Raw genomic sequence first — 15,244 nt, 5'->3', positions numbered from 1 at the left:
GGACGACATAACAACAATTATATAAATAAATAATGTAGTTTATTATATATTTTTATATAAAAAAAATCTAAAATATATTAATAATGAACGATGATATAGTAAAATTTTTTTATCGTACAATAACTCTAGATTACTCTGTATATAAACATGAAATTTATATAATTACGAATTTTTGGAATTAATAAAACGCTTCCGTATGTATAAAAGATCTGACAACAACGTAAAAACGTTTCTATTAGAAAAAAAAAACAAACAAAATTGTATTTTTCCACCCTGTATAAAATATGTAGTTTTGGCCAATTTTTTAAAAGATTTTATCTAGTATCTCATCCAAGTTTAGCAGTTGCTTTAATTTCGTTTTGTTCTTTGGATAATCGAGAAATATTTAATGATGCTAAGAATTTCTCCAATTCAGCTTTATATTCCTCAGGGTGTGCTCTAAAATGACCCACATGCGGTGATTTATCCCAGCATTTCCAATTAACCTGAAAAAAAATATTCCAATTGCACTCCAATTTTTGAATTTTCCATCGGAAAAACATTTCAAGTAATAACATATAATAAAAAAGCATATATAAATATATATAAATTATAAACACTTGTGAATTCTATTATGTATGCAAAACAATATACAGTACGATATTGGTGGTTGTCTACTTATAACAAGAATTAACTCGTCAAAAACTTTGAAACTTTTTTTTTTAAAAAATGCATTCACCAATAAATGCCTAAATGTCAATTTCAAAACTAATAGGCAACCATATTTGATGAAATGTACATGTATCAAACAGTCAATTCAAATTAGTGGATAAATTTTAAAATTATGTGAATCATGATAATAAATATTTATTAATATTTTATTTACGAGGTACTATCAAAAATACGTTTGCAACATCAAAATGATAAAGTTTTCTAAAGGTAAGTTTTTTTTATTATATTTTACCAAATAATCTAGTAAATCTTCATTACACATTAAAATTTTGGCTAAAATTTTCTAAATAAATAAAAATAAAGAAAATTACCCGAATTCCCATATTCTCCCAATTATCCTTAGCTCGTCTATTCGATTCTTCAGTACCAATGGGGTCGGTTTTACTGATGAATATCTGTGCAGGAGCATGTACAATATTTGTGTGATACATTTGACTCGCTCTTACATAATGAACAGTAGCGGATTTATTGAATTTTTTCAAATGATACCTGTAATAATAAAAATCGACAATATAATTTGGAAAATTTTCATAAAAATATAACTCACAATATATATTGTTTGAAAGTGTTTTGTAAGACTTTATTATTGGGAAAAACGGCGACTGGTACTCCTATCGACAACTCTGTGACATCGGCGGAGCTGTCCCAAATTTGCCCTGCAATTCTATCAATAATTCCTTGATAACGTTGTCGTTCTGTCGACATGTGCACTAGAGCTTCGCTCCAAACGTAGGCGCCCACCGAGAATCCGTGTACCACGAGACGATCGTAACTAGGATTTGCTTCGAGAAATTTGAGGATGTCTTTGGCTACGACTTGTGATCCATTGGTGGGCCACATAAGTTGCCAAGGGTTTATGTTGATATTCAATACATCGAAACCTTGGTTTAAATATATATCCGCATATTTGTAAATGTATCTTTTTTTAGCCATTAACCAGGATAACATTATAAGTAAAGGTTTGTCTTGGGGTTGTTCAATTTTGAGATCGGTGATTTTGGAGTTTATCTTTTCGTTGCTTATTATTGACAGGTTTTTGGTTAGTTCTACAGATGATAAGAATCTCGTTTGGATCGAGAATGTTATAACTGCGTTCTGGAAGGATAGACAAAAATAGTGAATATTGTATTTTTATATTAAAAATTATTTAAAAATATTTTAATAATAAAAATCTGCGTCTTTATACAATATTGGATAAATAATCATGAGGGTTGAGCTCATAGCATTCAAAGATAATAAAATACTCGATTATTTTCACAAAAATTAATATATAAATTATAAAATACTGTAATTTTATTTTAAAAAAAGTCATGTATAACATATTTGTGTTGCGAAAATTATACTTTCTAATAAATTATCTCACAATTTTGAAAAATGTCACTAGACTTTAAAAAAATATCCCATTTTTTACGAAATTCATTAAATTTATCTACGCAATTAAGGACCAATTTGCATTGAAAAATTGATACTAAATTTACTTTCATTGCATTGTTTTATTATTCGAATATGTGTTTAATGTAAATATAATTAAAAAAAATTACGAAAAAAAGTATATTACCTAATATATAAAATAATGATAATAATTTTTACTTACCAATTTCTTTTGCTGTGTTCTATTTGGTGGCCTAATTAAATTCTTAAGGCCCCTTAGGCAAATTATAGATACTGGTAATGCCATATTTGATATTATTATGAGAAAAAAATTCACTAAAATTAAATTATCAATAGAAGTACTAGACTAAATCACGTGAACTTGGCCTGGACGTATATTACGCGGGTTCTTATATACCTTCATTTAAAAATGAAGTGGAAAGAACTTTATTCGATCACGCTATTACAAAGTGTAAATTATAATCTGACCGGTTATGAGCTGTCATTGTCTACGACCACGGCTTCGTCGGGTCAGACCAGAGTTGCAGACAAATAGCGAGGCAGACAGTTTGTATACGTCTGCGCACTTTGATATCACTATGTACAAAGCAATCACATAGTTTGATAATTGAAATATGCGTAACATATTAGAAATTATCTTTGAAAGAACGTTATAATTGATTTGGTATTTATAAACATTGTATGCAATCGTTACCGGAAGATTTATTTATTAATACACAAATATAACTGGCTATATACATACCGTCAAGACAATGACAGGTAACTTTCCGATGATACCCGATCGTTGATATGTTTTTTCAATAAATTGAAATATCCATGTATACGTATTCTAATGGAGGTTGAAATTATTTTGAAATGCTTTAATTAACACTGGAAATTTTTCTTTCAAAAAGCTTAATATATTTGTTACTCTATCGGGTTAGAATAGCCAACTTCACACCATTGATAGTTTGATTATTCGTTGCAAGATGTCAGTTTAACACGTGACAACTTTTTTGACAGATTACAATTGTCAACAGTTTCTATCTGTTTTGTTTGGATGTTTGATAGTTTTAGTACTAGTTAATCCCTTTATTTAATGGTAAATATACTAAAATATGTAATTTTATATTATATAATCAACACTTTAAATTATAAATTATGCAATAATTCAAACATTTTATAATATTAGTTGGTATGTTTCGTGAAACAATGGTACCGCCTAATGACTAATGTTTTCTTTTTCAGTATAAAATTAGGTTTTTAAGAATACAGTAATAAAATAAAAAAAACATGCCAACGCAATTTGTTGACGCTAATTCTAACGAAATTCGAGCTAAGATAGCTTATAACGGGGAAGTTCTCGTTACATATATAGACCAAAATATAACTCTCGAACAATTATGTCAAGAAATTCGCGAAATATGTAGGTTCCCGTTCGATCAAGTTTTCACTATGAAATGGGTCGACGAAGAAGGAGATCCATGTACGATTTCCTCTCAAATGGAACTAGATGAAGCAGTCAGGCTATATGAAGTTAACAGAGATTCAGAGCTGACTATTCATGGTGAGTACCATTGTTTTTATCATCACCTAGCAATTCATTAGCGATAATTCAGAGATTTTAATGTTTTATTGATATGGTTAAATTTAATTTACTGGTTGTGGTTCCGGTTGTGGTGGTATTGATGTATGTGTCAACATTAAATCATTATTTATACTTCAATTGCAACAATGATTGGTGATTTACTTTTCTTATACCTTTAATTTTTGTATTATTTTTAAATATGAAACATATTTTATATTTTGTTTCGTCTTTGTCTCGTCTCTTTCTTATTATTTATTGTTTTTATTGGTTCTTTCTCCTTATTTATTGTCTTTGTCTCTTTTTCCTTCTTATATATTGTTTTTGTTGCTTTTTTCATTTTATTTATTGTCTTTCTTGCTTTTTTCTTCTTATTTATTGTCTTTCTTGCTTCCAATTTATTGTGTTTGTTGGTTTTATCTTTGAATTTTTTGTTTCTTTCTCCTTATTTATTGTCCTTGCTGCTTCTATCTTCTTATTGCGAATTGTTGATCTCTGAATTTTTATATAACATCTTTGGGCCTATGTAGGTTTACGTCTTTATACTCGAAATTGGTGAAAATAAATGATTTTTTGAGCTTCATTAAAACTTTGAGCATTGTCTGGTCGACTATTTGTTCAAAAACTTTGTCATAAATTTGGTTTGTGCTAATTAGAAGGGGGTAATTTTGGAAAAAATACATACATACAAATTTAGAAGAAATTGTTGATTTTAATATGAAATAGTGATTCAAAATTAAACCAATTAAAGGTCATAATAAAAACAATGCATTATAAAAAATTATGTATATATTTAATTAGAACATTTCAATGAAACTAAGAGTCTTTCTACTCATATGAAGCTTGGGGAGAGTGGGAACTTTGTTATTAAAAAATTATTCCTTCTAATTAATTTTATGAACATTGCTTACTTTTATACTTAATGTTTGTTTCATTGTATGACTGTATTGTTTAATATACAAACTTGAAAATTATTTGCAGATTTTTCTGCAGGTCTCTTTCATTATAAATTTTTATATCACCGAATATTTTTATTGGGACTCCCAGTACATGATTTTTAAAAAATTGTTATTTAAATACAATTCTATTTTTTTATCAAAATGGAGGGATGTGATTGTAGTTTTCTTTGATAATTTTGAGAGTTTTTTACGTTGCCAACGTTTATTTTTCAAAATTCTTTAAAATTTCTATTTTAATTCTTGAAAATTTGAAACAAGCAAATAAAAAATCGACTAACCATTTTTTTTACAGATTTGAGAATTTTTTATAGTTTTCAACGTTGCCAGGCTTACTCTTTCATTAAATTTCTTAGAATTTGTTTTTTGTTCTTAATAAAATGTTTTCAACATTGTCGGACATACGTTTTCTTCTTAAGCTGCGAGATTTTTTTTTAATAAAATTCATACTAGAAAAAAAGTTTTAAGGTGGATTTTTTGGTACGTACATTATTTTTTTTTTAATTTTCACTGATAATGGGTAGTTTCCCGTAGGCCATTTGTTCTAAAATTTTTCTTTTTGTTTCTCTTTAAATCCATTCCAACGACTAATTTTGATAAATTTCGGAATATTTTTCTAATTTACAACGTTGCCGGTTGTATATTTTTTTGAAACATTGTAAGTTTTTGACAAAAATCAATTTTGAAAAAGTAAATAAAAAATTTGCTAATTATTTTAAGACGTTGTATCCTTTTAATATTCCAATTAATATATTTTTACCTGTAGGGAAGTTTCTCTTTATGTATACAGGGTTTTCCAAATTTCGATTCAATTCTGACACGTGATAAATGAAAAAAAAATTGAAACCCTGCTAGATTTACGGCTTTTTCTACAATTTTTTGATCTAATTTCAATTTACAATTAATCTGATTGGAATTTTTTATTCCTATATACAGGATCGTACAAAAGTTTATACGTTTTTTAAATTTTTATAAAAATCGAGTGATACGTTTGAATTATATCTATTTTAATAAATTTACATCGTTGCCAGATCTGAAATTTTGTTATCTTTCCTATATAAAGAAATAAAAAATCGCTACCAATTGAAATTTTCACAAGTACTTTAATAATAAGATTTTATTTAGTCGACGCGTGTTTCAATTTATATTTTTTCTTCTTGTATCCATTCAATCGAATAAAAGAATTTCTTGGCACCAGAATCAGCTCCATGATTCTGGGACGTTCTCGTTTGGTTTCGGTCGCCCCCACGCGCGTACACGGTTTTTGCCAATTCCTTTTGAATTTTCGGTACATTTTATCGATTGAGGGCGCCACGAACGGTAACCCGGCCTTTGCCGTTGACGTTGCCGCCTCTTCATCCCCATGTGACGATCCAGAGATATTTTCTATAGTGCTAAACGTAACATATTGAAAAAAAAATATTTAATATACTTTTGTAATAAATATTTTTCATAAATCTCGAAAATTAATATTTTTATTTATAGTTCTAATAACTATTAACAAATTTTTGTGATTGAAATGTGATTTGGATGTTTCGGATAGGAAATTTGGCAACGTCGATTTTAGTTCTGTCAGTTCTTGTTCGTTTTCGCAACCTGTACGTTGCTTATCATTCCTATTACCGTTTCATTTTCCATTTCCCTCCCGATATTATTTAAGTATTGAATTTTTTTCTGTTTATATATATGTATAGTGTACTGAGTGTTTGAGTTTCGGCGACGATTCCTAATTGATAGTGGTAAATCGCATGTTAACATATTCTATATCATTTTTTTTACTATATGGAGCCTTGTTATCTGTAATAGGTATCTACGATGTTAATTCAAGTACCTACTATCGAGTTGAAGTTTTTTTGAAATGTGAACGCGATTTGGTGTATTTTCTTTCAAATTTAACGTTCCAAAAATGAAATTTTAATCATCAGTTTTCAAAATTTTCGTCGTATATAGGTTGTATCACAAATTACATAAAACCAAAAGCGGTTCGATGGATTGTTGGTACCGAAATTGCTTAAAAAAATTCTAAATACGTTCTAATCACTTTTTTTCCCCTACAAATTTGATATTTTTTCTGTAAATGTTTTATCTGGACCAAATTCAAAGGAGTTATCGAAAAAATTAAGGCCGAAATAGAACAAAAAAGTGATTATCCAAATTTATTTTATCATAAAAAGATTGTTAACTTCATTATTCATGTCCTAAATCTCTTAGATTCATTTTTATAAAAAAATCTAATTTTTCTTTTTCACCCTTATTTCCAAAGTTAATTAAAAATTATTAATGAATCAATATGAACTTTGGGGACCATCGTACTCGTATTTACGCCAGATGAACATTAAACAAAAAGGGAGAAAGACACCCCCCTGGGAGTGAAAACAAATGTGTTTCATAGATTTAATATTAAAGATAGACGGGGCTAGGTATGGGGGCTTGTTTAATAGCTGAGAGAGAAAGAACTACTCTCTATTTTTTTCTGCTTTATTCTGATTGGATCACAATGACGTCAAAGTTTCGAGTGGTGGGAACGGCAAAGGAATCAGCAGCGAGTCGAGAGAGATAGAGAGTGGTAAACCGATGCTCTTTCTCTATCTTCTAACAGTACAATTCCGCTCTCGCTCTCTCTCTCTCTCTCTCTCTCTATCTTTAATATTAACTCTACGTTTTCACACTTTCTCTTTCAGATTCTTTCATATAAACCTTATAATATACACCCCATGACATAAAATCATTTATATACATATATATATAGAAAAAAATAGATATTAATCATGGCTTGGGGTTATTGGAGCGCGACTACTGTATCAGATCGAGGTCGCAGTCCTCGTCGTAATCAAAACGCTGCATCTAATCACGCACAAAGCATGCCCATCACCATAGAAGACAGACCTTCAATGTCCCAAACTTACGTCAGTGTGAATTCTAACAATAACGCAACTAATACTCAAAATGTTACCACCGTTGAACTTGAAGAGGTGCATCATCCTTTATCGAGAAGACCTTCTTTGGATTTGGGACCCCAAGGATCGTTGGCGGGGATTATTTGCGCCGCTCACGGAAGCGGACCCGGCGGAACTCTATCGGCAGGAAACACTCTAACTAGGTAGATTTGGTTTTTGTTTCATCATTTGCTCTACAATTTTGCTAGAATGTTTGACTTGAACGAGTGAAATGAATGTTTGTTTTGATGTCTTCTTCATAACCAAATAATTAGATATTAAAAAATTTGGTACTACTCTTTTGGTGAAGTAAATAAAACAGAAAAATTTGGAAAATTCTTGGATATTGTCGAGATGGTACTTAGGGTTGAAGTAATTTGAAGATCTATTGGAAGTTTAGACTAATATGAATAATTTTAAATCGATTTGAATAATTTTTATTTAATTTTAAATACTTTTGAGACACTTCCAGACGATTTTTGAAAAAAAAAAAAATTATGAAATTTTAGTTCTTTTATCTAGTGGAAGAATGTCCCTAAGTACGTTTTCGATAAAAAAAAAAAATAAAACTGATGGTTTAGTTAATATTTTTGATGGTATACAGGGTGGGGAGTCGTCATACGGCTGTTGAGTATGCGGTTCCGCATCATTTTTATCATCACCACGCTTGCGTGGAATACCATCAAGCGCAACAACTCAGTTTTTCTGACGACGATTCTAGTTCTGAACCCGGATACGCTACAGGTAGACGTCGTTTTGATATGAATTTTGTTGCTGCTTGAATTATTTTGTTTTTGTATTCTTTACGAAAAAATCATGGTATGGCTTGCATGTGAATTAATTCAAATGTCTCGAAAAATATTTGGGTTTTAATTCGTCGAGAGAATCGCCGAATATATCCTATCGGAGTTTTTGTAGCTTTGTTATGAATTTTGTTTCTAAAATGCATGAAAACTTCAGTGTCCGTAGTATTTTCGATGAATTACTTAAACAAATTGTATTGAAGCGAAAAATAGTGTATGAAAAACGACCAAAACAGGCCAATTTGTGGTTATACTTGTGTATCTTCCAGTTATTTTAGCGTTTTAGAAGGCATTGAATCCATTTATCTGTGTCCCATATGTCGAAAATCAGTACTACTGTACGTACAGTGAGAAAAAAGTCGATAATTGTTGTACACGCTTTATTTATTTAATTTCTATATCCAATCGAATTGGGAACTGTCCTTTAATGTTGCTAAGGTTGAATTAGGTTCGGTTCTTTTAGTTTTGATTTGGTTAGATTGACTTTAGCTTCAATTAGGTTAGGTTTACATAAGTTTCGATTAAGTTAGGATTACATTAGCTTCCATTGATTTATGTTAACAATGGTGTCGATTAAGCATCCTCAAGGTTAAGTTTACTTTACCTTTGATTAAGTTATGTTTACATTAACTTCGATTAAGCTAGGTTCACATTGGTGTCGATTAAGTTAGGTTTACACTAGCTTCCTTAAAGTTAGGCTTACTTTAGCTTCCATTAAATTATGTTTTCATCAGCTTGGATTGAGTTAGCTCTACATAAGCTTTGATTTTGTAAAGTTTACATTAGCTTCGATTAAGTTAGGGTTACATTAGCTTCGATTGAGTTAGCTTTGTTTTGGTTAGGTGTACATTAGTGTTGATTAAGTTAGGTTTACATTAGCTTCGTTAAGGTTAAACTTACTTTAGCTTTCATTAAGTTTGTTTAAATTAGCTTCGATTGAGTTAGCTTTAAAATAGGTTTGATTTGGTTAGGTTTTAGGTATTAGGTTTACATTAGCTTCGTTAAGGTTAAACTTACTTTAGCTTTCATTAAGTTTGTTTAAATTAGCTTCGATTAAGTTATGTTTATATTAGCTTTGATTAAGTTAGGTTTATATTAGCTTCTATTAGATTAGGTTTACTTTAGCTTCGATTAAGTTATGTTTACATTAACTTCGATTAAGCTAGGTTCACATTGGTGTCGATTAAGTTAGGTTTACACTAGCTTCCTTAAAGTTAGGCTTACTTTAGCTTCCATTAAATTATGTTTTCATCAGCTTGGATTGAGTTAGCTCTACATAAGCTTTGATTTTGTAAAGTTTACATTAGCTTCGATTAAGTTAGGGTTACATTAGCTTCGATTGAGTTAGCTTTGTTTTGGTTAGGTGTACATTAGTGTTGATTAAGTTAGGTTTATATTAGCTTCTATTAGATTAGGTTTACTTTAGCTTCGATTAGACAATCTTAATTGGTCGATACATCGAAGAAAAAAATATTTTTCTATGAAATTGTATGTTTTGTTTATATTCAAGAGAAAACGGCGTTTTGCGAAATTCACAAATCCGATTAAAAAGCCGAGCCGGAATTTAGGTTAGGATAGGTTCCGGGAAAATCGAAAGTTATAATTTTGAACCTTGATAAATGGATTCAGCGAATTTAAAAACGCCAAATTGGCGTGTTTCTATTATGATTTAAAACCGGAAAGATACAGAAGTTTATTGTGATTTATCGAACCGATTATAAGCAAAAGGGAAATCACTATAAAATTATAATAGAAAATTTTACTTAAAAATTATCCTCATTTCAATAAATCATATAATAAACAAAACTTTGAACCGAAATCTATAATTCCGATTATCCCTGAAATAGTTCTTAACTTGGCAACATTACTATCACTACAAATACTATATCATAACCTATAAAAAATAATATTTAACTAGCGGTAGAGTAGAACATAATTCACGCAGATATAATGTTGCCGGATTTATGCACATAAACATATTCCAAAATCGACATATTAAAAATTGAAAAATTAAACATATCGTCAACACCTCGTATTTTAACTCTCCGAAACTAGTTTCTATTTGTAACCAAAAAGTTTACCGATTAACTTTTAACAATCAGTATGAATTTTAAGACCGATGAACGAGGTATTTTAGACAGAAAATAAAAATTTATTTATTCGTAATCTACCAAAAAAAAAAAAAAAAATTGGTAGATTTTCAAAGTGTTACACTATGCACATCTGCGCGTTAAGTGATGTCAAAAACAGTGAGGAAATTGGTTTTATTGACGAGCAGGTTTTTTAACATCAAAAAATGTACGTATCCCTTTTTATAAATAGTTCGCGTATTGTTATAGTCCAGGAAATAAATCAAAATTATCTGCAAAACATGGGAATTTCTTAGCAATAAGATGGATTAAGATGCATTCGATTCTGTTGAATTTTTCGAATAAAAATTCTGAACATGAAATGAAAATTGCATTGCAACGTCGCCGTACACGAATATCTCGGCAGAAAAGGCCTGGTGTCTATGGTGGCCGACATCTACGTCGTCTACGGGAAACCCGTGGAAATTAGTTGTAAAATTTTCCGAATACATTAGGGTGGGTTAAAAAATTCAATATTTGTTTTAACAAGTGACAGGGAAAAATGAGTTGCTAAACACCTTAAAAAAATACTCATCAAATATGAGCTACGAATTTAAATAGGAATATCCTCCGCATCACAGTTTTTTATTTTTTTTTTCTCAGCTCATAACTCATCATTAATTGATTGTGATTGTACAGAAAAATGTTCTCGAAGAATTTCGTAGGAAATTTGATGCTCTACAAAAAAGGTATCTGATATTTTTTCCTGAAACGTCACCATTTGAATGATATTGAAGATGTAAGTTTGATTATTTCAATTTAAAATTTCATTTTTGTTTGAATAAATTTTATAACTCGATAATAAATGACGATTATAAAATGCACAATTCATATTTTTGTGAGAAATTAACTGCCTTATAAAGTTGGTATCTTATATTTTGGCGATTAAATTAAGTCTTCAAGAGATATTCATTATCAAACTTTCATGTGTACTAATTTTATGAGTTTTTGCTTTTTGATTCATCGGAAAATTTCAATTCAAATTATAAGTTTCGAGAAGATTTATATAAATTTTAGTTTTCATCATCATTTAAAAAAATAAATTGTACACTATTTTGATTAAGTTAGGTTTACATTAGCTTTGGTTTGGTTGGGTTTACATTAGTGTCGATTAACTTATGTTTACATTAGGTTTGATTTTGTTAGGTTTACATTAGTTTTTATGAAGTTAGGATTACATTAGCTTCGTTAAAGTTAAACTTTAGCTTTCATTAAGTTTGTTTTCATTAGCTTCGTTTGAGTTAGCTTTAAATTAGGTTTGATTTGGTTAGGTTTTAGGTATTAGGTTTACATTAGTATCGATTAAGTTAGTTTTACATTAGATTTCTTAAAATTAGGCTTACTTTCGCTTCTATTAAGTTATGTTTACATTAGCTTCGATTAAGTTAGCTTTATATTAGCTTTGATTTGGTTAAGTTTACATTAGCTTCGATTTGCTTAAGTTTACATTAGCTTCGATTAAGTTAGGTTTACATTAATGACAATTAAGAGAAACTTTTAATATTTTAAAAAATAACTTGCGCACTTTTTACCTCTTATTTTATTCTTTATTAATAAAAACGTAGACTTTCCATTATAAATATATTATTTGTTTCGGTTTTAGACGACAAAATATCCAATTAGTTATAAAAGAGTTTTTTATTTCAATTTACAACTGAGTTATTCATTTTCATACAATTTTCATATTCTTGTATTAATGACATAAATTAATAAAATTTGATCGAAATTCATAAATTTTTTGATTAGTTAATCAGAAATTCTTAAAATCAGTATACGTGAAAATTTAATGATGAATATATGAAGATCTACGAGGTACCTAATGTCCGAGAGGACTGGTTTATACGTACTCACCTGGAACCCCGTGAAAATGAAGAAACAGAATTTTAATAGAGAAAAATAAAAGCAATATGGAATTATTTTTTCACCTCAAAAATCCTTGGCCAATTTCATGACGAATTTCGAACGGGACTCTAGGAGACGACGTACATGTCGGCACTAGGTACATTGAGACCTTCTCTGTCGAGATATTCATGTTGAAAAACGTCGAAAACCCCCTAATAGTAAAAGTGAATTTTTCAAAATGCGTTTTTTGAAGGCTGTCCCCAATAGGAATGCGCTATGTTGCATCTCGATTCGTCTTACTGCTAAGAAATTCCAAATTTTTGTGCTCTATTTCCTCGACTATTTGTTTCTACCATTAAAATTATTCATCTTCTTGTTGAGGTTAGGAAGGCCTCGGCAGCCAGAGCTATTCAGCCCGTTTATGGTAACTTCCGATTTCTATAAGATCGTTTTATTCACAATGTATATATACCAGTATCGTTTGAAACACTTGAAAATTTAGAAAACAAGTTTGTAGGTAAATACAGGAGTGTTGACGGCACACACCACCATTGTTGGCGCAGGTCAGGGATCACTTTCCAAACAAAGTTTTAACTGCGTTGACGATCGTATATATATATCTAGAGATTTGTGATTTTTTCGTATTTACTTTTGTAGATATAAAAAAAACGCTCTTTAAATAACTTTCAAGATTACATATTACCTCACAAACTTTTTTTTGGAAAATGAACTATAACAAAATGACGGACACGACGTTTGTTTTAAGTTGTCTATTGAGGATTGGATACTTGGATTTGTTTTAATAAAAAAGGTACCTTTTGTTTGTTTTAAGTTTATTTTATATAAAACTTTAGGTTTTATTTATCGATTGAGGCAGTACGAAGTCTGCTGGGTTAACTAGTCAAATTATAATTTTAGATGTTCATAAATCGTACGTGGAAGAATGTATATTCAAAACATATTCCGAATAAATCATGCGAATTTGACACGTTCAGAAGATATTCAGGATACATTCGGAATGTATTCAAATTATCTATCGAAATATTTTTATATTGAAAAATAAACAAAAATTTATTGCGAGTCCGGTTCTGTTCAACCTAATTATTTGATTTCATTTGAGATTCCTTATCGTCGAGATACCGTCCTTATCAGTCTTCTCGTTTGTTTTTCGCGTATCGCGTATAGCGAAGTGTACATCTGTTTATAGACAAAAAAATAATAAAAATTACAATATACATACTGACTGAAATATAGTAAGTGCTAGTGATCTTTCGATTTAAGACGAAATAGTTGTTTTTTTTATCATACAAGATTTTGTAAATAAGGTTTGTTCTCTCATGACACCTTTTCAGTTATGAAATATCTGCCATTTAAATTAGATTCCACCCAAACAATTTCTGTATTCTAGCTGTTATTTCCACTTTCTAAATTTTATTGTCGAAGTAGTTCGAGTGAAACCCCATAGGCCCACGTGATACGAGGGTTGCTACTTAAATTCTGAGATCAATATTAATTTGCATGCGTTTGAACCAATTGTCTAATTACGATTGAGGTACCTCCAAAATATGTGATTTGAACGCATCAACCGCTTCTTTAAGTGTGGAAAAACGTTGGACTTGCAATTTATTCGCTTTTTCGTGGTGGGGAATGATCTGCGATTGGTTTACTCGATTCTTCTGGCAAGCAAATACTGGTGTATCATTCCGAATTGACCGTTCGACGTTGCTCTAATGGAACGGTGACTACATTTCCAGTTATTTCGAAAAAACAGGTGACCATTTGCTTCTAAGTGTTTTACGCGCGGACAACTTTTGTTGGATTTGAATATTTGAATATTAATCAACAACTTAAAATTCGCCCAGTGAAGATCTTCAATTCCTATTAGAGAGAATCAACCGAGAATGTGAAAATGTTGGAATCACTATAAATATTGAAAAAACTAAATTCATGGTTATAAGTAAAAACTAAAATATAAATATTAACCCTATTCTCACACTGAATGGAAAACAAATAGAATCCAGATGAAGAAATCAAGATCAGAATTGAAATGGTTCGAAAGACATTTGTCAAGTACTCCTCAATGTTTGCAAACAGAAATCTAAACCTCCACGTCAAAATAGGATTCATGGAATGTTATGTGTAGTCAATTCTGCTGTACGAAGTGGAAATTTGGACCTTGAAAGCTTAAATGATAAAAAAACTTGAGGCATTTGAGATGTGGCTCTGGACTGACAGAATCACCAATGATGAAGTACTAAGACGCATTGTTCGCAAAAGAAAGCTGTTAACAATTATTAAGATGAGAAAAACATCTTACATAGGACACATCTTACGCCACGACAAATACCTATTGCTACAGAATATAATGCAGGGCAGAGTAGAGGGAAAGACATCGGCAGGAAGAAGAAATCCTGGTTCCGTAACATAAGAGAATGGACAAATCTCAGCGTCGGAGAATTGTTGCAAGAACCAGAGACGCATTTAAAAACGTTCAATGAGAAGACGGCATGATAAGTTGAAGATGCATAGATCCATGTTTCGTCGCCAGCCATGATCTTATAGACGTTCTTTGAAGCACTCCGATTGAAACATTTCTTGCACCAATCGACAACAATTTCTTTTTCAGCGATTTCAAACTGTGCGGTATCCAAATAGTTTTGACAGCCAAATGTTCAATCAATATGAAATGCACAGCATCGATTTTTTCTGGCACAACTGCCGATTTTGGACGACCTTCAAGCAATTCATCCTGTAGCGAAGTGCGACCTTGATTGAATTCTGAAAACTAGCGAAACATGATGGCTCGAGATGGTGCTTCATTACCAAAAGTCGAAGCGAGTTGATCGGCACACTGCTATTGGCCGAAATTCATACAAAATCATCGTACGAAAATGAATGTCAAACTTCACAG

The 15,244-nt window shown here is 30.4% G+C and overlaps 2 protein-coding genes across 6 annotated transcripts in view; one reads left to right on the top strand and one right to left on the bottom strand.

Moving 5' to 3' along the window:
• Window positions 1-24: 24 nt before the first annotated feature.
• Window positions 25-2,826, bottom strand: LOC130441692 (uncharacterized). Its single transcript, XM_056775478.1, has 4 exons — window positions 2,306-2,826; window positions 1,259-1,806; window positions 1,023-1,200; window positions 25-485 (listed from the first exon to the last, which is right to left on the bottom strand). Exons 1-4 carry the CDS (start codon window positions 2,387-2,389, stop codon window positions 327-329), a joined length of 969 nt encoding a protein of 322 aa, XP_056631456.1. The 5' UTR covers window positions 2,390-2,826; the 3' UTR covers window positions 25-326.
• LOC130441661 (atypical protein kinase C) overlaps window positions 770-15,244 on the top strand; it is a 27,376-nt gene continuing 12,901 nt past the window's right edge. Inside the window, exons 1-3 of one of the 5 annotated variants that reach the window (XM_056775443.1) lie at window positions 6,195-6,362; window positions 7,305-7,723; window positions 8,164-8,303. In XM_056775443.1, coding sequence (XP_056631421.1) covers window positions 7,392-7,723; window positions 8,164-8,303 — 472 coding nt within the window. In that variant the 5' untranslated portion in view covers window positions 6,195-6,362; window positions 7,305-7,391. Of the gene's footprint in view, window positions 919-3,093; window positions 3,185-3,330; window positions 3,650-6,194; window positions 6,363-7,304; window positions 7,724-8,163; window positions 8,304-10,462; window positions 10,661-13,488; window positions 13,587-15,244 lie in introns of those variants that run through there. The other 4 variants (XM_056775447.1, XM_056775455.1, XM_056775468.1 and 1 more) reach the window with 4 other exon arrangements.

The sequence above is a fragment of the Diorhabda sublineata genome, chromosome 1 (genome assembly GCF_026230105.1).
Source record: "Diorhabda sublineata isolate icDioSubl1.1 chromosome 1, icDioSubl1.1, whole genome shotgun sequence".
In the NCBI taxonomy this organism is placed as follows: Eukaryota; Metazoa; Arthropoda; class Insecta; order Coleoptera; family Chrysomelidae; genus Diorhabda; species Diorhabda sublineata.
The sequence above is the reverse complement of the archived record's forward strand: the minus strand, read 5'-3'. Positions and strand labels throughout refer to the sequence as shown.